This window comes from Pelophylax lessonae (genome assembly GCF_965119305.1).
Source record: "Pelophylax lessonae genome assembly, chromosome: 1".
Taxonomy (NCBI): Eukaryota; Metazoa; Chordata; class Amphibia; order Anura; family Ranidae; genus Pelophylax; species Pelophylax lessonae.
The window spans coordinates 259,366,379-259,389,901 of NC_138768.1; the positions used below are offsets into that span (position 1 = coordinate 259,366,379).

The 23,523-nt window shown below is 44.4% G+C and overlaps 1 protein-coding gene across 1 annotated transcript in view; it reads left to right on the top strand.

Annotated features, from left to right (window-relative positions):
* The window catches only part of TRMT2A (tRNA methyltransferase 2 homolog A), a gene marked incomplete at its 5' end in the record, with an annotated part of 103,206 nt that extends 80,766 nt beyond the window's left edge, over positions 1-22,440 (top strand). Inside the window, 3 exon segments of the mRNA XM_082243886.1 lie at positions 15,190-15,299; positions 16,001-16,097; positions 22,055-22,440. Coding sequence (XP_082100012.1) covers positions 15,190-15,299; positions 16,001-16,097; positions 22,055-22,286 — 439 coding nt within the window. The 3' untranslated portion in view covers positions 22,287-22,440.
* Between the last annotated feature and the right edge of the window lie 1,083 nt (positions 22,441-23,523).

The window sequence follows — 23,523 nt, forward strand, 5'->3', positions numbered from 1 at the left end:
TGTATGAGATGTCTAGGTCTGATGGTCTCGGCTTTCGAGGCGATTCCCTTCGCCCAGTTTCACACGCGGGGTCTTCAGGCGGAGATCTTGGCCAAGTGGGACGGGCGTCCGCAATCTCTGGATCTGCGGATCTCGTTGAGCCGCCACACCCAAAGGGGTCTTTTGTGGTGGCTCCAGTCCCCGGCTGTGTCGGGGGGCAAGTCCTTTCGTCCCTTGTCGTGGACGGTGCTCACCACGGATGCCAGCCTGTCGGGCTGGGGTGGTGTTCTGGGCTTTCTATCCGCCCAGGGAACTTGGTCGGAGGAGGAGTCCTCCCTTCCGATCAACATTCTGGAATTGCGAGCGATAAAACTTTGCCTTCTGCATTGGTCGGAACGGCTTCAGGGCCATCCGGTTCGGGTTCAGACGGTCAATGCCACAGCGGTGGCCTACATCAACCATCAAGGGGGCACCATGAGTGCCCGTGCTGCTTGGGAAGTAAACGACATTCTGTCGTGGGCCGAGACGCACGTCCCAGCGATAACGGCTGTGCACATTCCGGGGGTGGAAAACTGGCAGGCGGACTATCTGAGTCGCCAGACCCTGGACCAGGGAGAATGGTCCCTTCACCCGGATGTCTTCCAGATGTTGTGCGCGAAGTGGGGTCTTCCGGCTGTGGACCTGTTCGCGTCTCGTCTGAACAACAAGGTGGAGAGGTTCATGGCAAGGACGCACGATCCTCGGGCAGACGCCTCAGACGCGTTAGTGGCGCCCTGGCATCAGTATCGTCTGATGTATGCCTTTCCACCGATACAGCTGCTGTCCAGGCTCCTTCGCAGATTGGCCTCGGAACCGCACGCGGTGATTCTGGTGGCACCAGACTGGCCTCGCCGATCTTGGTACGCAGACCTCGTAAATCTGGCAGTCGACGTTCCGTGGCACCTGCCGCTTCGGGAAGACCTTCTGTCTCAAGGGCCGATATTCCATCCTGCTTTACAGTCGCTGGCTTTAACGGCCTGGCTGTTGAAAGCCAGGTCCTGAAGGATAGGGGTCTCTCCCCTGAGGTCATTCCCACTTTGATCAAGGCTAGAAAAGCCTCTTCGGGAAAAATTTACTACCGTACTTGGAAAGCGTACTTTGCCTGGTGTGAGTCCAGGGGGTATTCCCCTCGCTCATACTCGGTGTCGAGAGTGTTGGCTTTCCTCCAAACTGGAGTGGACCAGCGTTTGGCGCTGGCCACAATTAAGGGTCAGATTTCTGCGCTGGCCGTTCTTTTTCAATGCCCTGTGGCGTCTAATTCATTGGTTAGCACCTTTGTTCAGGGGGTGCGACATTTGGCCCCTCCTAGGAGGGAACCTTTGCCTCCATGGGACTTGAACTTGGTTCTGTCCGTGTTACAACAGGCTCCCTTTGAAAAGATCAGGGAGATCTCGTTGTCTCTGTTGTCCAAGAAGGTTGCCTTTTTGGTGGTGATCACTTCGGCTCGCAGGGTGTCGGAGCTGGCAGCATTGTCCTGCAGCTCTCCCTACTTGGTGATTCACTTGGATAAGGTGGTCTTGCGACCTAACCCTTCCTTTCTTCCGAAGAGGATCTCGGAATTTCACCTGAATGAGGACATTGTCTTGCCTTCGCTTTGCGCGAAGCCTAAGCATCCAAAGGAGGTGGCTTTGCATGCCTTGGATGTTGTTCGGGCGATCAGGGTTTACCTGTCATCGACTAAGTCTTTTCGCAAGTCGGATTCCCTATTCGTCCTTCCAGAGGGACCTCGGAAGGGCATGGCGGCGTCGGCTGCTACCATCGCCAAATGGATCAGACAGACGATTGTGCAGGCCTATGCTTTCAGGGGGAAGGTTCCTCCTTTCCCTGTGAAGGCGCACTCTACCAGATCTCTGAGTACGTCTTGGGCCTATCGTCATCAGGCTTCTGTGGCCCAGGTGTGTAAGGCGGCGACTTGGTCGTCCGTTCACACCTTCTCCAAATTTTACAAAGTGGATGTTCAGGCATCGGCAGATGCTTCCTTTGGCCGTAAAGTTCTTAGTGCGGCAGTGCCTTAGGGGCCCTTGTTTGGGCCCTTGGCTGTTGGGGTGTTTTTACCCCTGGGTTACTTGTTCTTCCTGGGTTGTTGCTCCTGTTGAGCACGTTTTCCGGTTGCTAGGTTGGTTCTCTTACTTTGGTATGGTTCCTTCCTCTGATATGGGTACTGCGTTGCTTTAGGCGCGGCTGCGTTTTTTTCCCACCCCTCATGTCTACACTGCTCTGGGACGTCCCCATTAGTGAAGATTATGAAGTGGCGGCGACTGTCGGAGGACGTAAGAGAAAAACGGAATTTTTGTAAAATCTTTCCGTAAAATTCCTTTCTCTGAGTTCTCCGACAGTCGCCGCCCCCTCCCCTCTTTTGGGGTTTGCTTATGTACTCTACTGCTATGCTACTGAAACTGAGTTGAGAATGCTGGAAGCAGGGAGGTATTGACTGAGGGGACCACCCCCTAGGGGTGGGATATGCTAAAAGCTTTGATATTAACAAATCTTGGTGCCTAGCTACTCCTGCGGAGCAAAGGTCAATTACCCCATTAGTGAAGATTATGAAGTGACGGCGACTGTCAGAGGACTCAGAGAAAGGAATTTTACGGTAGGATTTTACGAAAATTCCGTTTTTGTTTTGGTTTTTTTTTTTTAGGTTTTACTATAAAAAAAAAAAAACAAAATAGTTTTTTAAAAAGTGTTTCACTTACTTTTTGTAATAAACATAGCAAAAATGCCTGACCGTTATTGAAATCCCCAAAATGACCTTTTCTTTGAAAGTAGACACCCCTAAGGAGATAAAAAGAAAACCGAGCTTGGTAATAGTACACTAGATATGACATTACAGGTCATACATGAAGGAGGTGAACAGGGTAAAATACAGGTCACATATAGTGGCAGGATGGAGAGTGAGGGGGTTATAATACAATTATAGATAGAGATAGAGAGATAGAGATATATATATATATATACAGATACAAAATTTCGATCATTTACCTAGGAGAGGCGGGGTAATGAAGGGTGGAAAAAAAAAAGGATCCCAGTGTCAGTGAAACTAAATGAATAAATCAGCAGCAGTTGCAGATCTATTATGATCTCTCTTTTGTAAAAGGAAGAGGAGGGATCAACCGTGCAAACTATAGCTGCTCTATATTCATCAAATAGCAGGCAAAATTACTTCCCAAAGATTATTTATTCAGTGCTGTTTATAAATGGAGCCCAGTAAGAATGCGACCAGTGGCAATCCAGTTCCTGGGACACAGTGAGAGGAACTTATGTTGTTCTTCCCACTCTGTGATGTCAGAAACCGGAAGTGATGAGGATTTTGTCACTTCGATTTTCAGTCTCATGTAAGCCAGCAGTTACCGGCTTGAACAAAGCATCTGATCAAACCGATCTTGGTTTTATTGGATGCTTTGGAGGGCAGAGGAGCGATTTGGGGTCTAATAGACCCGGGGTGATTCCGTAAAGAGTACCTCTCTTATCCTTTGTGATAGCAATGACGGTGATTGGAAAAAAAAAAAAAAGACTGTGCAAAAATAAAAAAAATGTTAAAATAAAAAATGGAATTCATTTTCTTGTGCTCCCGTGCAAAGGCAAATGCATACGTAGAGTGTGTTCGCACCACACTTATAAGGTATTGCTGCGAGCGTTATAGTGAGAGCAATAATTCTAGTACCAAGACCTCCTGTGAAACTCTTAACTGGTAACCTGCAAAGGTTTATAAAGTGCCACCTGTGGAGATTTTAAGTACTGTAGTTTGGCCCTGTTCCACGAGCATGCACAATTTTTAAAGCTTGACAAGTGAGGTATCTGTAGTCGCCGTCACATCATATTTTATGTTTTACCATACATACAAGGATGTCCTCCCGTTCTCGAGCTCTGTGATCACTGAGTCCTTGGGTCTTGGCTAATCACTCTTCAGGGTAAAGTGCCAATCACAGCAGGCCCTTTACTACGTGATCAGCTGTGAGCCAATGACAGCTGATCACAGAAGTAAACGGAAGTCGGTTATTGTTTTATTTTATTTTTTTTTTGTTTTTTTTTTATCATGCAGTCGGCCCAGCAGTGCTGCCAATCAGTGCCCATCAGTGAAGGAGAAAAATTACCTGTTTGAAAAAGATTTGCAAAGTTTTGGGGTTTTTCTTTCTTTCTTTAGCAAAAAAAAATAAAAACCAGTGGTGATTAAATATCACCAAAATAAAAAAAAAATTCATATGGCTACAATTTTGCATGACCATGCAGTTGTCATTCAAAATGTGAGAGTGCTGAAAGCCTAAAATTAGCCTGGTTAGGAAGGGGGTATAAGTGCACTTAAGTAAGCAAGTGGTTAAAAAGGGTAAAAAATGTTATTTTAATTGCATTAGTCTCCATTGACAAATGCAATGAAAGCTATAAATGGTTGTGAAATTGTTACTGGATGCTATAAATGGTTGTGAAATTGTTACTGGATGCTATAATAATCATTCTATAATAGTGTGGTACTGCAATCCTCTGAGAAAACGCTCTCACCCATTACCCAAGATTTCTAAATTTGGGGTCGCACATTTGCATGACTTGTACTGAATTTAAATGGATCACAAAATATTGAAATTGCATGGACAAGACCAGTTTATAGCATGTCAGAGGCACCAACATTCCTTAACCACTTTACCACCGGAGGATTTTGCAGCTTAAAGACCAGACCCCTTTTTTCAACTTGGCACTTCGTGACTTTAACTGATAATTGCTCGGTCATGCAATGCTGTACCTAAACGAAATTTACGTCCTTTTTTCCCCACAAACAGAGCTTTCTTTTGGTGGTATTTGATCGCCTCTGCGCTTTTTATTTTTTGCGAAAAGTTTGCAAAAAATGACATTTTCAACTTTGTCTTTTAAAAAATATCCAATATACTCAATTTATGTCATTTTTTTTTGGCCAAAATATATTTAGCTACATGTCTTTGACAAAAAAAAAAATCAATGAGCGTATTTTTATTGGTTTGCGCAAAAGTTATAGCGTCTACAAACTATGGTAAATAGTGAAATTTACGCAGCTTTAATTTCTGACTGCCTATTTCATTTCATGAAGTGCTAAAATGGCGGGGCAGTACAAACCCCCCCCCCCCCCCAAACTACCACTTTTTGGAAAGTAGACATCCTAAGGAATGTCCTGACAGGCATGTTGAGCTCATTGAATATTTCATTTTTTTTGTCACAGGTGTTTGAAAAATGACTAAAAAAATGTATTTATTTTTTTTACACAAAGTTGTCATTGAAATGATATATTGCTCACACATGCCATGGGTATATGTGTAATTACACCCCAAAATATATTCTGCTGCTTCTCCTGAGTACAGGGATACCACTTATGTGGAACTTTTTGGGAGCCTAGCTGTGTACGGGACCCCGAAAACAAATCACCACCATCAGAATTTCAAAGGGCGTACATTTTTCATTGCATTTTCTCACTACCTATAACGGGTTAGGAGGCCCTGAAATGTCAAGATACCACAAAACCCCCCCAAATGACCCCATTTTGGAAAGTAGACACCCCAAGCTGTTTGCTGAGAGGCATGGTGAGTCCATGGAATATTTTATATTTTGCCACAAGTTTTGGGAAAATTAAAATTTTTTTTTTTTTTTTACACAACGTTGTCACTAAAAGATACATTTCTCACACATGACATGGGTATATGTGGAATGACACCCCAAAATACATTCTGCCGCTTCTCCTGAGTATGGGGATACCCCATGTGTGAGACATTGGGAGCCTAGCTGTGTACAGGACCGCAAAAGCCAATCAACACTCTCAGGTTTTATAATGGCGTAAATTGTTCATGTCACCTCTGCACTACCTGTCAGTTTCGGAGGCCCTAAAATTCCAAGATAGCACAAAACCCCCCCAAATGACCCCATTTTGGAAAGTAGACACTCCAAGCTATTTGCTGAGAGGCATGGTGAATCCATGGAATATTTTATATTTTGCCACAAGTACAGGGATACCCCATGTGTGAGACTTTTTTGCAGTCTAGCCGAGTACAGGTCCCCGAAAACCAACCCCCACTTTCAGGCTTTCCAAGGGCGTAAATTGTTGATTTCATTCCTGACTACCTATCACAGTTTTGGAGTCCATGAAATGCCAAGACAGCACAACCCCCCCCCCCCCCCCCCCAATGACCCTTTTTCGGAAAGTAGACACCCTGAGCTATTTGCAGAGAGGCATGTTGAGTGTTTTGCAGATCTCACTTTTTGTCACAAAGTTTTGGAAATTGAAAAAAGAGGAAAATAAATGCATTTTCCTGTTTTTTCTTCATTTTCCAAAAAAGAGAGCTGCAAAATACTCACCATGCCTCTCCGCAAATAGATTGGAGAGTCTACTTTGCAAAATGGGGTCATTTGGGGGGGTTTTGTGCCATCTTGGCTTTTTATGGACTTCAAAAGTGTGATAGGTAGTAAGGAGTGAGATCAACAATTTACGCCCTTAGAAAGCCAAAAGGTGCGCATTGGTTTTCCGGGTCCTGTACGCGGCTAGACTGGCAACATGGGGTATCATTGTACTCAGGAGAAGCAGCAGAATGTATTTTGGGGTGTCGTTTCACATATACCCATGGCATGTGTGAGCAATATATCATTTTTGAAAACTTTGTGTATGTGTGAGCAATATATCATTTACTGACAACTTTGTGTAAAAAAAAAAAAAAAAAAAATTTTCCCGAAACTTGTGGCAAAATATAAACTATTACATGGACTCACCATGCTTCTCAGCCAATAGCTTGGAGTGTCTACTTTGCAAAATGGGGTCATTTGGGGGGGTTTTGTGCTATCTTGAAATTTCAGGGCCTCTGAAACTGTGACAGGTAGTCAGGGGTAAAATCAGCAATTTACGCCATTAGAAAACCTGAAGATGTGGACTGGTTTTCGGGGTTGCGTACACAGCTAGGCTCCCAAAAAGTCTCACACATGTGGTATCCCTGTACTCAGGAGAAGCAAAAGAATGTATTTTGGGGTGTCCTTTCACATATTCCCATGGCATGCGTGATATATCATTTAGTGACAACTTTCTGTAAAAAAAACAACAAAAAAAAAATTAATAATTTTCCCGAAACTTGTGGCAAAATATAAAATACTCCATGGACTCACCATGTCTCTCAGAAAATAGCTTTGGGTGTCTACTTTTCAAAAAGGGGTCATTTGGGGGGTGTTTGCACTGTCCCGGCATTTTATGCACAATCTTAGCCACACATCACCCACTCTTCTAGCCACTTGAAAACCAAGCCTTTTCTGTGCCTTTTTGTTTACATGAAAAAATATTTTTTTTTTTACTAGAAAATTACTTTGAACCCCCAAACGTTATATATTTCTTTAAAGCAGAGGCCCTATAGAATAAAATGGTGGATGTTGCAAATTTTTTTGTCACACGGTATTTGCGCACAGATTTTCCAAACGCAATTTTTGCGAAAAAAATACATTTTTTTTTAATTTATTGCACACATACACTATATCATTCCAATTTTTTTTGTAAAATTTAAAAGATGATCTTATGCCGAGTACATAGACACCTAACATGACATGCTTTAAAAATTGCGCATGCCTGCGCAGCGGCAAAAACATATGTACATTTTTAAAAACCTTTAAAAGTCTCTACAGGTTACCACTTTAGACTTACAGAGGAGGTCTACTGCAAGAATTACTGCACTCGATCTGGCGATCGCGGCGATACCTCACATGCATGCTGCAATTGTGGTTTACATATGACACTAGACCAACGCTTGCGTGCGCCATTGCGCGCAAGCACGGGGGGAAAAGGGGGGGGGCTCAATTTTCTTTTTGCTTTTTTTTTTTTTTTTTTTTTGCTTTTTTATGTTATTTTGACACCTTTCCTTTTAATTTTTTTTTTTTTTTTTTTTTTTTTTTAATCATTTTTATTGTTATCACAGTGAATTTAAATATCCCCTATGATAGCAATCTGTAGTGACAGGTACGCTGTTTATTTCTGATCGAAACAGAAGTCATGGAATGCTCGTAGCCTCCGGCATCTTAGGCCATAGAGATGATTGGAGCCATTCTCATCTCCAATTAGCTCTATGGTTAGATAATTGAACCACCGGCTGCACTCTCGGGTTAACCGGTGGGACAGGAGAGCCTGAGAAAAACCACGGAAGGTGGCGGTGGGGGGGGGGGGAGGCCCCTCCCACTGCATGTTAAAGCAGTCTAGCGGCCAATTACCTGCTAGGATTGCTTTTACATGTAAGCCGACCGCTGGCTGTAAAAAACGATACCAAGATGATGCCTAAATCTGCAGGCATCATCCTGGTATAACCACTCAAAGTCCAGCAACGTACCAGTACATTGCTGGTCCTTGTTTGGCATATAGGTTTTTTTTTTTTTTTTTTTTTTTTCATGCAGCCTGTGGGCTGAACGGAAAAAAAGAGAACCTATCAGAAATCAGCACAGGAATAATGCGTAGTATTACTCATCATTAACCGCCCAAACAACCACCCACTGAATTTAATGATGGGTATACACGACACTATCCACGTATACCAAAATAGGATTTTAACTGCAGTGCTGAAATCAGAAAATCACCACAGCTGCTATCAGCAAAGGTATCCATATATGCTGAGCGCAAACACTGTTTGTGTCAGAATATATAAAATCAATGCGTGGTAGCCGACGAGTACCTGCAAGACGAGTACCTGCAAGAGAAACCGGTCACAAAAGAATGAAAAAACAAACAAAGGACATTAAAAGTACAGTAAGAAGAGTAGAAGGACATATAAAATGACTGACACAACAACAGTTTTTGGATCCTTTTATTTTTATAACTGTTTCTAACTGTTTCTTGATGTCTTGATTTGGGACTGCGATCTTCCAGCTTGGGTCTCTCAAAATGTCGATGGACATCCAACATCCTTCGAGACCCTGTGTTTGTGTGCCCTACACTGTGTCTTGCTGTACCCTACACTAATACTCCACTAGTGTATGGTAGCGCTCAAAACATTCCCCGATGCAGAGACCAGGTTGGTCAGGACATTTGGGACAATAACGGGTGTCACGCCTACATCCACGCCTGCTACAGACACGACCTCTTTTTTGGGGGTATCTTTGGGTAGGGGTACTCGGGAGGACATAAGAAAAATGCCTCTCATGCAGCCGGCTCAATGCATCTGGAAGGGGAAGTTGGGCAGGCATGCCTCCTGGGTACAGGTAGGCAAGGATGATCTCTTCCTGGAATTCCCGGAAAGATCCAGTTCGTCCTGACGCCCTGTATAGGACAAAGGCGTTCAGCATAGCCAATTGGTAAAGGTAAACAGATCCTTTTTTGTACCAGCGTCTGGCTTTACGGGCAACTAAATACGGCGCCAAAAGCTGGTCGTTAAGGTCCACCCCTCCCATGTTAAGGTTATATTCGTGGACACAGAAGGGTTTCTCCACAACGCCAGTTGCCGTAGTGATTTGGATCGTCGTGTCTGCGTGAAGGGAGGACAGAACATAAACATCCCGTGTATCCTTCCACTTCACCGCAAGCAATTTGTCCGTTTTCAAGCAGGCTCTCACCCCCCGACTAAGACGGGAATTTACAAGCCGTTGGGGGAAGCCCCGGCGATTAGGTCGCACGGTGCCACATGCGCCAATTTGTAAATCGAGAAGGTGACTAAATAGTGGCACGCTTGTATAAAAGTTGTCCACGTACAAATGGTACCCCTTTCCGGATAAGGGTGACACCAAGTCCCAAACAATCTTACCGCTGCTCCCTATGTAGTCTGGGCAGTTCGGGGGCTCCACACAGCTATCTTTTCCCTCATAGACCTGGAAACTAACTGTATAGCCTGTGGCCCTGTCACACAATTTATACAGTTTGACCCCGTACTTGGCACGCTTGCTGGGGAGGTACTGTTCCTTAGCAAGGCGGCCAGTAAATTTAATCAGGGACTCGTCAACGCAGACAACTTGTTCGGGGGTAAACAATGCTGCAAACCGCTGATTGAAGTGGTCTATGAGGGGCCGAATTTTGTGGAGCCGATCGTATTCAGGGTCTCCCTGAGGACGACAGATTTCATTGTCGCTGAAATGCATAAATCGCAGAATTTGCTCGTATCTCCCCCTGGACATGGAGGCAGAGTACATGCGCATATGGTGAAGTGGGCTAGTGGACCAATATAGCCGCAATTCACTCTGTTTAGTTATGCCCATGTGGAGGGAAAGGCCCAGAAAGATTTTAAATTCGGAAACCGTTATAGGTTTCCAGCCGAATTGTCTGGCAAGGGGCGAATTTGGGTTGGCGGCGATGAACTGTTGTGCATATAAATTTGATTGATCCACAATAGATCTGTAAAGATCTTCCGTGAAGAACAGCTCCTAAAAGTTCAGGGGCGTAAAACCAGCTGTCTCTACGTGGATTCCAGGTTGGGCGGTGAATGGGGGGAAGTACTGGCGCTGTAGAATCAGTGGGTTGCCAATTGGGATATGCCAGCGCATCAGGGAGGGCACTATGGGCTCTAAGGGCCTGTCTACGAATATGCGGTGGCTGCGGGCCACTACTTGTGCTAGCCACCGCACCAGCTTCAACTGCACTTGGGGGACTCGCCACGTCACCAGGTGATACTGCAGTGCTGGTTGTACTAGGTCCAGGGTGTACTAGGCCGCTGGCGCTTGCCAGGTCGCCAGAAAAATGAGCGCCACTAGTAACCACACTCTGCTCCATACGAGCACCCTGCGATTCCTGCATCTCAACAACTCAAGAATGGGGTCGGGTACGCCTGGGTCTAACAGGGACCCATCTGTCGTCGGAGCTATCTGTCAGGGAGCCGCTGCTGTCATCTGGTTCGTATACTGACAGTAATTCGGTCACTGTAGCTTCCCCATCGCTATCAGATGACACGGCCAGCATACTATAAGCCTCTTCACCACTGTACAAACGTTTAGACATTTTGGTAACTAAATTTACCTGTACAGTGGTGTTGACTCACAGGTAATAAAAGCACCTGGTTGTCAAGGACTATTTCAAGCGCTACCAAAAAACTGCTAATGCTAGCAGGGATCAGGCCTGACTCTGCTAACACAGCGGTTTTGTGTGTTGTGTTTTTTTGTAAGTGATGGAAGTGTATGTGCGTGCGTGCGTGTGTGTGGTAATCAAGGGGTATTTCTAACTATGCGCCGGGGATCTGGGGGGGGGGATGGCGGGGACCCTAAACCTCCTTTGGGAAAGAAACTAACTCGCTAGCGCAACCTCAAGTCACAATCGCACTAATACAAAATACAGTAAAAACACTATATTATGTGTGTATTAGTGTGCAATGTGACAGGGGGAAGGGGGTTAACTGGATGTGATCAGGGGGGGATCAGGGGGTTAAATCTTTATTGGAAGGGGCTGGCGGGTATCCTAAGGATAAAAGGAACGTGGCAAGCGCTAAACCTGGTCACAAATCACACTTATACGGGTATATAGCAAAATGCTATATACTGTATATGGTGTGTGTTATGGCAGGGGGTGTAGGGGTGATCAGGGGGGGGTCAGGGGGTTAAATCTTTATTGGGCGGGTGGCGGGGACCCTAAACCTTCTTGGGACAGAAACTTAGTCGCCTGCGCTAATTCTGATCACAATCACACTAATACAAAAACACTGTATATTACGTTTGTATTAGTGCTGATTTGACAGAGGGTGTAGGGGTTAACTGGCAGTGATCAGGGGGGGGTCAGGGGAGATCAGAGGGTTAAATCTTTATTAGGGGGGGTGGCGGGTAATTCAAGTGGAAAAGGGGGGGTCGCAAGCGCTACACCTGACCACAAATCACACTTATACAGGTATATAGGTAAATGCTATATGCTGTATATAGTGTGTTGTGTCAGGGGCTGTAGGGGTCAATCGGGGGGTAAATGTGCCTATCTAGCTGTGTGTGACTGTGTTTGGTGCAGTACTTACAGTTAGATGTGCTCTCTTCTCCAGATGAATCCAAAAAGGATCATGGGAGAAGAGGGCACATCTTTTCTGAGTCTGTGTTTTACATTTCACAGACTCAGAACAGAAGCTGATTGGGCAGGACCGATCTACAGGTCCAGGCCAAAAATCATTGGCCTGGACCTGATGACTGATTGGTTCTGAACCCAATCGAGCCATCGGTGTCGGCGGGAGCGCGCACAGGACCGGCGGCAAGTAGCGACGTAGACCTACGTCACTCTGCCTGGCCGGGGCTGACTGCTGCAGTAAATATACTGTGCGCAGTCGGCAAGTGGTTAACCACTTCTGGACCGGAAGCTTTTCCCCCCTAATGATTAGGCCATATTTTGCAATTCGGCACTGCATTACTTTAACGGACAATTACGCGGTCGTGCGACGCTGTCCCACAAATAGAGCTTTCTTTTGGTGGTATTTGATCACCTGTGTGATTTTTATTTTTGCGCTATAAACAAAAAAAAGAGCGATAATTCTGAAAAAAATATATATATATTTTTCACATTCTGCTATATAACATTACCAAAAAAAAAAAATGTAAAAATCAAAATTTTTTTTAACATTTTAGGCCAATTTGTTTTCTGCTACATATGTTGAGTAAAAATCGCAATAAGCATATTTTGATTGGTTTGCGTAAAAGTTATTGCGTCTACTAACTATGGGAAAGATTTGTCATTTTTATTATTTTTTTTTTTATTATTTTTTTTTTTTTTTTTTGCGGGACTGCTTTATCCTATATCTACATAGAAGGATCACTGGGGCTTTGTGATCATTCCAGGGAAAAGAACGGTCAGCTATGTTTACAACAACTGCCCGTCCTTCTCTTTCAGCGGGGAACGTTCGCGGGTGTCAGGCGGCAATCGGAGCTGCCTGACCCGTGCATCGGCTTCCCCGCTGATGAGCGGGAGCGCGCCTGCCCCCGCCCCCTACCTGCAGACACACAACCAACGTAGCCCTACACATTGCCACAGTATATAGGCGGCGTGTGGTCAGGAACTGGTTAATAAAGAACTAAAAGAAAACGGGGGAAATCTGGGATTTTTCAGGTGCATGGACACATAAGTACACAGAAATAATTGGTATAAAATGACAGTTTTTTTTTTTTTATTATTATTACAAAAATTTAGATTAAAAGCATACTGTACAGTCTTATATCATTCATCACTCATGTTGTTCAACATGTTTTGCCTATTCAGGCTTCTTCGAGAAAATGCGTAGTGATGCTACTGGTGAAATAAACTGAAATAAATCAAAACAATGTCACACAAACATTGTTCTATCCACATAATTGGTTTACTATACATGTGTGACAATAAAGGCTACGTCCACCTATCGAAAAATAGTCTCCCAAAAGAGGAGGCAAGGAGTACAATATGAGATGTGTCTGTCCAGGAGTCCCAAAGTGCATCCACCAAGTGGGGTCAAAAGCCGAACAGCTAGGCCTCGCACAGAGAAGAGTATAGAACCTCAATTTTAATCATACATTTCCCAAAATGGTCCTAGTATTTTCTCTCTTTATATAATACTGCAAGCTTAATTTCCTGTGTTTGTCAAATCAGTAATGAGCATTCCCCTTTTTAATCTGCGTTGAAAAGCATGCAGAGGGAGCCTGTATGTCCACAATATAGCAGCGAATCTAATAAAGATGCACACACATCACAGCCAAATAAGTTGAACAAACTTGCCTGCAATAAAGTCACTTAATGAATTCAAGGCAATATGATTTACTTCCACACTAAACATTCCACCAAGGTGGACAGAGCAAAAACAAGAATAAAATTAGCGGTAACAAGTTAGTCTGCAAGAAATAAGTTGTACTTGATGACCTTTCACTAGTTGAGCAATCAAGTCTCCCAGCAGTTGGTTAGACAATTCAGTAATGGTGCAGAGGCAAACCCCACTATTTGTAAAAAGCAATAGCACAGCATCACCAAATATGCTTAAATACACAGACAGACAATCACATAAACTCTAACAACTGACCTTAAACATATATGTTTGGACCAAAGGCATCCTGGGCTCCAGCAGCCAGACTGCTGACCTGCAGGTCTATATGTACCCCTCTCCACCTCACCCACATCATACAGGACAGAGTACAGACGCTAATTTGGGGGCTGCGCCAGCACAGGGCGGGCTACATCTGCTTCGTGACGCTCCCACAACCCCTTATCACCCCTCCATATACAGGCATGGCCAAACAGAGGGCTCCACCCACCCAAGGGAGAAGGCCATGGCCCCAAAGGATGGAGCAGCCAGAGACAGATCCTTAAACCCAGGCACAGGAAGCAAGGGGGCACAAGAGGCAGAAAGTGGAACATGCTACCGGCCTGCTACAGTCCCCCCAGGTGAGAGGTCGACCCACTCCAGGCTGGCAAATACCAGGCCGAGGTGCAGACCCCATTCACCAAAAAGCTACCCAGACACCCCTGGCATCTGTATGGTGGTCCCTGGCAGTATGGTCGACCCCATCTGAGGGAAGATACAGCAATGGACAGCCCAGCAGACAAAAAAAAAGGGCTAACTAAAAAAGCTTATACGTAAATGAAACCTTAATCGGCAGGTGGACATCCGCCTCATAATTACAAAAGCAGAAACCAAAACTGATATATACATGAAATAAACCCCATCACTCCTAATACAGTGTTGATGATAACACAAATTGTGTAAAGAATTTTTATACATACAACAACCAATATAAAGCCTGTTTCAACTAAACTTGAACACCATACATTATGAGGAAAAAATTAGCCAAAACAATTAGGGGGGAGATGCTTTGACGGGAATGCATTCTTCCGGAGATGTTATGTTTTTTATATTTGACTGCTTATGCTCTCTTTGCAAGAGAGCTTGCTGTGTGAAGCCTGTGAATTTTCTATTTTGTTCAATAAACTTTTTTTTCTGATTTAAAAAAAAAAAAGGGGGGGGAGATGCAAAAAGGTTAGTAGCTAATCCCTTCATTGAGCCCAGGATATCGGGTATCCTGTAAGCAAGATATTCACCTGGTCTCGATCTGTAATAGCTTTCTGTCTATTTCCCCTCCCTGTTAATTCAAGGGAATGTGTTCCAATGCAAAAAAGGCAATGGCATTTAGATCAAAACCGTGATATAAACCCACATGTCTACTGATGGGAGTCTCTGTCTTTTTTTTTTTTTTTTTTTTGGGAAATTTAGGGAAATGTGGTCCCAGATTCACTTGACAATGGATATCTACATTTAATGAATATGGTTGTTACATTTTACTTACAGACCTGAGCAATGTTGAATTCCGATGTGGCAAAGCAGAGGACATCTTTCCTACTTTGATTAACACCCTCATATCTCACAATCCTGTTGCTATTGTTGACCCGCCAAGAGCAGGGCTTAGTAAGTAATTGTAGAACTATTATCTTTGTTACTTTCTCTCCTTTTTTTTTTAATCTTTAGGCAACAATTACTGCTTTAGAAACAGATCTGGAATACAAAGCCGGTTCCCTTTCTTTCTTTTTTTTTTTGCAGTTGCCTATTTAGTAAAGGGAAAACATGATTATTAAAACAAATAAATAGCCAGTACACTATGCAAAAAAATTATACTTTTCTTGGCAAATTGTTTTAAAGAGAAGCTGTCACAAGTGATAGTAGAGGCTGCCATCACTGAACTCTATTTTTAATAATGTTAGTACACTGGCTTTGATTTTGATGCCTTAGCTTTTATTTTAATGCCTTGGCTTTGGTGCTCAGTCGCTGACCTGGAATAAGTGTAGGGATAAGGAGTTTTGAGTCGCATACCAAGGACTAGCATGCTGAAAATGAGTGCCAAAAGTACTGAAATCAAACACAGCAATGCATCTAGAATTTTCAGTAGGCAAAAATGACAGTCTCTGTACTCCCATAAACGTCACTTTTACAGTTTTTTTTTTTTCTTGTGCAGGTTCCATACTTTTTTCCCCTCTAGTTTTATTCAGGACTCTTGTATTGCCACATATGCTTCTTTGTGTAGATATATCATAGACCATAGACATCACATGTTTCTCACCATTCATCTGTATGTGTGTAAAATTACCCCCTTTTTGTGTTGCTATTTGTAGATTCCAAGGTAATTATTGCAATTAGAAGAGCAGAACATCTCAAACAGTTGATCTACGTGTCATGCAATCCGAAGGCTGCCTTCAACAACTTTGTAGAGTAAGTTTAATGCTATCGATGCCTTTGCAGTGAATTTTCGAAGCCTCAGAATCCAAAAAGCATGTAGTGCTAGGCACTTTAAGCTCGGTTTGTAATGGTGACCTTCCTTCAATTAGCCTTTGACTGTTCTAACTCCTATGCACCTCATAGCTCTGGGGCTGTGGTATTACTTGAAATGGAGCTTATTAGGCTCATCTTCAGTGTCCTTGGAATAATATATATCCCAGTGAGGATGAAAGTGGTTTTGTTTCAGGTATTGTCCATCATGATTGATGTGTTTTTTTTTTTGTTTTTTTTTTTAAACTACTGAGATAGTTTCCCCAACTCTGATTGAGCTCACGGACCAGATGGCCTAGGCCCTGGTGTTCTTGTGTGATGCGGCCCTGGAAGTGGCCCCTCTGGTTGCCAGAGTGTCAGCGGTAGGGATTGCCATACGCTGCATGGTGTGGATTAAGAGCTGGTCGTCGGACCAGGCTTCTAAGAAGGCCTTAACAGATCTCCCCTTTTTGGGTGAATGTAATTTTGGAGACCCCTTGGATGAGTTGATCAAAGGTTTAATGGGAGGGTAAGAGTACTATTCTCCCCCAATCCTCAAAAGGTAAGGCGCCCCGCAGTAAGCGGGGAGCCCACTTTCACGGCTCATAGGCATTTTTTTCATGCCTCCGGGGCACAAGAAAAAGGTAAACCGTTCAGAGCCTCTTCAGACAAGAAGGCTTGGTTGAGTAAGCCCAAGACTAGCCAGTAAAGTTCGGCGACCAAATCCTCTTCGGCATGAAAGGGTGCCCTCACCTGATTCAGGGTTGGGGGGACGTCTGCGTTACTTTCAGGAACCCTGGACATTTCTGATTCAGGACACATGGGTTCACAAACTGATTGGTTCAGGGTACAAGATCGAATTTCGGTCTCGCCCAGCAGACAGATTTTTTTCCCTCAAATCTTTGTCTGTCTCCGGATCAAGTCACTGATTCGCTTTGTGCGGGTGTAGAAGTTTTGGATGGAATCCATTCGGTTACTGGTAGCATCTTTTAAATCAAGGAGGCTTTCTAGCCTCCATTGATATTAAAGATGTGTATCTGCACATCCCTATATACATCAGAGGTATCTCCGTTTTGCAGTGGCTGAGGAGCACATTTAATTTGTGGCATTACCCTTTGGTCTAGCCTCCGCTCCCAGAGTCTTCACCAAGGTTTTGGCTTTGCTCCGCAAAAGGGAGATTGCGATCGCCTTGTTGGGCGACCTGTCAATCATAGTCCAGACACTTAAAGCGGAGTTCTGGCCTCAAAATCTTTTTAAACGATCCACTTGCTGTACTGTCGCTGAAAAAGAATAGGATAATTTCAATTTTTTTATTTTTTTATTTACTTACCTTATTATTAAAGAAAATATACTTACCTTCCTTCCTCTTCCTCCCTCTTTGGCCGCGGCCCACGCAGTCTCTTCCTCCCTCTTCGGCCTCGGCCCGCGCAGTCTCTTCCTGCTTGCATTGACTCCTGGGAGCCTAACGTCATCGCTCCCAAAGAGTCAATGCGCCTGCACCGGCCCTGCTCATCACTTCCGGTTCATGCGCGTTATTCCCTGCTGAACAGCTTCTGGGTATGCAGGGATGACGCGCCTGCACCCAAAGTGACGAGCAGGGCCGGTGCAGGGCATTCTGGGATTCCGACGTCACCGAAGAGGACGTTCTGGCTTCAGCTGCCCACACCTGAGATGGCAGCGCTGGACAAGACATTTTCAAGGTAAGTATTCTTCTAAAAGGTAAGTGAACCCGGGGATAGTTCAGAGGCCATCATTGCTGAAATGCACTAGCCCTGACTGTCCCGGGGGTATTTTTATCAACATATATATATATATATATATATATATATATATATATATATATATATATATATATATATATATATATATATATAATTTTTTTTTTTTTTTTTAAGAACTCCGCTTTAAGGAGTTCGGGTGGACCATCAACTTCAAAAAAATCTGCGCTGACCCCGTCGATGTGACTGAATTACCTGGGTCTGACTTTAGACTCCTCTGACGAGGGTCTTTCTTCTGTCGCCCGCCCTGAGCCAGGGCAAGTCCTTTCTGCCGCTGTTGTGGACGGTGGTCACCACGGATGCCAACCTGTTAGGCTGGGGTGGAGTGCTGGACAGTCTCTGTGCCCAGGGTGTCTGGTCGACAGAGGAGTCCTCTTTACCGATAAATGTCCTTGAACTCAGAGCAATCAAGCTTTGCCTGCTCCACTGGATGAATCGGCTACAAGGTTCCCCGGTTCGGATTCAATCCGACAATGCCACGGCTGTGGCCTACATCAATCACCAAGGGGGCGCAAGGAGTGCCCGGGCAGCCCAGGAGGTGGCCCGAGATTCTGACTTGGGCAGAGTAATATGTTTTGGCTCTTTCAGCAGTTCACATTCCAGGAGTGGAGAACTGGCAGGCGGATTACCTGCGTCGTCAAGTTTTGGACCAAGGGGAATGGTCCCTGCATCCAGAGATATTTAATCTCCTGTGTGTTTGGTGGGGCACCCCGGAGGTCGACCTGTTTGCGTCTTGTCTGAACAAGAAGGTACGAAGGTTCGTGGCCAGGGCTCGAGACCCTCTGGCCGACGCCACAGATGCATTGGTGGCTACTTGGAGCCAGTATTGGCTGCTTTATGCCTTTCCTCCTATACAGATGTTGTTGAGGTTCCTCCGCAGATTGGCAGCGGAAAAGGTGCCAGTAATTCTGATGGCACAAGACTGGCCTCACCGGTCTTGGTACGCAGACCTGGTAAAGATGGTCATCGAGCCTTCATGGCGACTGCCTCTGAGGGAGGACCTGCTGTCTCAGGGGCCGATCTTCCATCCTGCTATACGGTCGTTGGCTTTAACGGCATTGCTGTTGAAGGCAAGGTGCTGAGAGACAGGGGTCTCTGAGTCTGTGATCCTTACCCTGCTGAGGGCTAGGCAAGCGACTTCCAGAAACATTTATCATCGTAGTTGGAAGATGTATATTTCCTGGTGTGAATGGCAAAACTTGCACCCTCGCTTGTTTTTGGTTTGCGAGGGTCTTGGCTTTCTTGCAGAAAGGAGTTGAGAAACGGTTGGCCTTGGGCACGATCAAGGGCCAAGTGTCAGCCTTAGCTATTTACTTCCAACGCCCATTGGCAACTAATTCCTTGATCCACACCTTCTCCTCCTCCTTCTTATTCAAGAGTTGCGTCATGGGGCTCCTCTGAGAAGATCCCATTTGCCTCCATGGAATCTGAATTTGGTTTTGTCTGTTCTTCAAAAGCCTCCTTTTTGAGAATATTAGGGACATAACTCTGCCTTTTGTTATCTCAGAAGGTTGCCTTTCTGGTGGCTATTACTTCTGCCTGCAGAGTGTCTAAATTGTCGGTGCTTTCCTGTCGTTCGCCTTATTTGGTCGTTCATAGAGATAAAGTGGTTCTCCGACCTAATCAGTCCTTTCTTCCTAAGGTGGTGTCTGATTTCCGTTTTAAATGAAGACATTGTTTTGCCTTCGCTCTGTCCTGAGCCTAAGCATACCAAGGAAATTGCCTTGCATTCTCTGTATATGGTTTGGGCGATCAGGGTTTACCTGTCGGCCACAGAGCCTTTTAGGACATCAGATTCTCTTTTTTTCCTTACTGAGGGATCTCGTAAGGGTTTGGCTGGGTCTGCTGCGACCATATCCAGATGGATTAGGCAGACGGTTTTTCAGGCTTGTCCATTGAAGGGTAAGGTTCCTCCTTTCCCTGTAAGAGCGCATTCTACTAGAGGGCTGAGTGCCTCTTGGGCTTTTCGTCATCAGGCATCTGTTGCTCAAGTGTGTAAGGCGGCGACTTAGTCGTCCGTGCATACTTTTACAAAATTCTACAAGATTGATTTATTGGAATCTTCCGATGCCTCTTTTGGCCGCAAGGTTTTGCAGGCTGCTGTGTAAAGAGACTTGTCTTTTTCTCTTTAAGGGGTCAAACTTTGTTCTTGGGTAAGCTCCTGTTACTGGTTGAGATTTCTAATTACTCAGTTGGCTACGTTTTTAGCTTTGGAAATAAGTTTTTTGGTTGTGTTCTTCCCACCCCTCATGCCTTTACTGCTTTGGGACGTCCCAATGGTAAAGAAGCATTAGTGCTGTGTCTGTCAATGGACGATGGGGAACTGGATTTTTTTAAGAACTTACTGTAAAATCATTTTCTCTGAAGTCCATTGACAGACACTGCACCCACCCCTCTATTATGGGGATGGTTTGTCTTCCTTTCACTGCTTGCTACGGAACTGATTTGAGAGCACAGTGTGTGGGGGGTTATGCCAAGAATCACAGCCCCTATAGGCGTGTCAGTGAATTTTTTTACTGCCTAGGTCTACTTCTGTAGATGGCGCATAACCCAAGGGTAAAGAAGCATTGCTGCTGGGTCTGTCAATGGATTTCAGAGAAAATGATTTTACGGTAAGTTCTTACAAAAATCCAGTTTTACCTTTTTAAAGTGATTGTAAAGTCTTGTGTGTTTTTGTTATTTAAAAAAAAAAATACATGTTATACTTACCTGCTCTGTGCATTTGGTTTTGCACAGAGTGGCCTGGATCCTCCTCTTCTTGGGTCTCGCTTCTGTGCTCCTGGCCCCTCCCTCCTGTTGAGTGCCTACAGAGCAAGCAGCTTTCTATGGGAGCTCCTGAGCCGAGTCACAGCTCTTTGTGTCCATTTAGACACGGAGCCAAGACCAGGCCTCGCCCGCTCTCTCTCTCCTGATTGGCTGATGGACTTTGCCTCTTTCTCTTAGCCAGCGAGAGGGGAGTCCCGGGCAGCTGGGATACCCCTGCAACATCGCTGGATAAAGATAGGCTCAGGTAAATATTAGGGGGGCTGCTGCAAACAGCAGGTTTTTTTTATCTTCATGTGTAGAATTCATTAGGATGAAAAAAAAACTTCTGCTTTTTCAATCCCTTAAATGCATTCCTTGCATTAAGGTAAAAAAAAAAAAAAGTTTTGTTCTCTTACCTCCCCCTCCACTGTGTGAAGGGGAAGAGCGGGGAGAAGAGATCCAGTGCTGTGCACAGCTGCATCTTTTTTCCCCTCTCTTCCTCTTCACACAGGGACTCAAACCATTGGCTCCTGCTGCTTTCAATGAAATGCAGTGAGGAAGCGGGGGCAGGGCTAAGCCATGCTGTGTGTGTGTGTGTGTGTCTCTTGTCCCAATGTTGAGACTGGCCATGGTTGTGGGGGTCTGCAGATAGTGGGCTTGTTGGAATCTGGTAGTACCCAGATCCTGCACCCCCCCCCCATGTGAATGAGTATAAGGGTACATTGTACCGCTACCTATTCACCAAAAAAGTGTCAAAAAGTAAGGAAAACCCAGAGACTGTTTTTGACAAGTCCTTTTATTGAAAAAAAAAAAGTGTTCCCCGATGTAAATCCATAGTCACAACGCCCGCGCACCGCCAGAACCTGGTAAAAAAAAAAAAAAAGGGTTCCAGCTCCCGGGGACAGCTGGCTGCTGAATTCCTCCTTCGCCATTTTGACAGTTCTTATATAGGTATGGGCGCCAGGGGGCTGGTGGCACCACCCCCCTTGCGACCTCATGGACCAGTGGCTGGCTTTCCGGCACGCTCCTCAGCAACCAGCTATTTGTACAAGAAATTATGTCACCTGACCCCCCCCCCCCCCCCCAGGCTGTTTTTTAACAAATACCGAATTGATACCGCCAGCTAAACCCTGGTGGTAATTATCGCATGCTTTTTAACGCTCTGCTCTGTTTGTGAATTGGACCGCAGAATGTGTTTGTTTGTTTTTTTGTGAATTGGACTTAGTTTACTGCATGTGAGAATTTATGCAAATGAGTAAAACTATACCCTTATCGCATGCAGTAAACGGTGAATCGACCCCTAAATACAGCATGGTCAAAAGGGTTGAGGCATTTGCTTAGTTTCTGTGGGGATTCAGCCAGCCTGTGTGTTTTTATTTATATATTTTTTCTTTTTAGTCTATGTCGTGCGCCTTCAAATCGCGTAAAGGGGCGTCCCTTCCGGCCAGTCAGAGCTGTTGCTGTGGACCTCTTTCCTCAAACACCACATTGTGAACTTCTCGTTTTGTTTGAAAGAGTGGAGTATACAGACATGGATTCCACCTCAGAACCACCTTGTGAAGACACGGAGCATCAGAAAGACATCCGCATGGAAGACGAAAACAAGACTGAGGCAAAGCCAGTAGTTTAGGTGGATGTTTTCTATCTGCAGAAATGTAATAAAAGTTGGATTTTTAAATTTTTTTATACATATCAGTTACAATACTAATCTGTTCCTAGAAAAGGAACCGCGCACCATTTGGATGGGTGATGGCTCAGTTATCCTGCTACAGTCCATCCCATACAGCAGATGTTAGTTGACCACAGTGGATACTTGTATAGTGCTACCTTTGCTATCTTACCTAAGCTGTTAAATATTTCTAGGTGGTGAAGCTTTATTTGCAATAGGACTAACAAAAATACATTGAGGATTCGATTAGAGACTAATACACTCCTTAGCGGATTGATTAATTTTTTTTCCATAGTTTTGAAAGCTGCACAAAGCCAGTAAATGAGAATGGCTCAGCCTTTCTACTTTGTATATAGCATGGTTTGTCAATACTTTCCATCAAGTAAAGAAGTAAACATGTACAGTATGTGCATAAAGGATATTTAGCTTCATTTAAATTGTATTAAAAAAAATATTTTGGCAGCTTATGTATTTGATCTTGTATACTGCTAGAGACATGGCATTCTGAAACAAATAATTGGCTATGTTGCTCATTGTTGAAAAACAATTGCTGACCTAGTATTACTTTTTTCTTCAATACCTGAAGGTATGTAGTCAGAAATTTGCAAGTTATGCACTACTATAAATGACCATTCTCGTGCTGTAAAATAGTAATAAATACTGTACTTGAATATTATCTGTTGTAAATTGTGTACGGTTCTATTAATTTTGGATAGAAAGAGCGCTGCTGCTCCAGCTGACCTGTGTAGTATGGGAATATAGAATGGTCTATGACAGGGTAAAACTCATCAGAGCGTCGTTTGTGGAAAAACGTAGGCTAAGGCTTTCCATACTACGTGGGCAGGCTGGGAGAGCGGCGTTCTTTCTATTCATGTGCCTGTCTCTTTTTGGATGCATACACTCAGACGCTGGCACCCTGTCTCCTGAGGGAAGAGTCTCCTCTTCAGGTTAGAGTGGCGCTCCAAGCTCTCTATATTTTCTGGAGTTATTTGGCAATGTTAAATAAGAAATGAATGTCCCAGTGTTTTGGTAATCTCTTCTAATTTAAAAACCGGATACTGTGTTTATTTAAAATGACAAGCTTTTGAAATAAAGTTAAACATTTTACCTACTTCATTTGCAATTGGAGATTTGTCAAAAAGTTCTGGTTTTGTCAATGAACACCAGGGGTATGGGGGTGATGCGTTCTCAGAATATG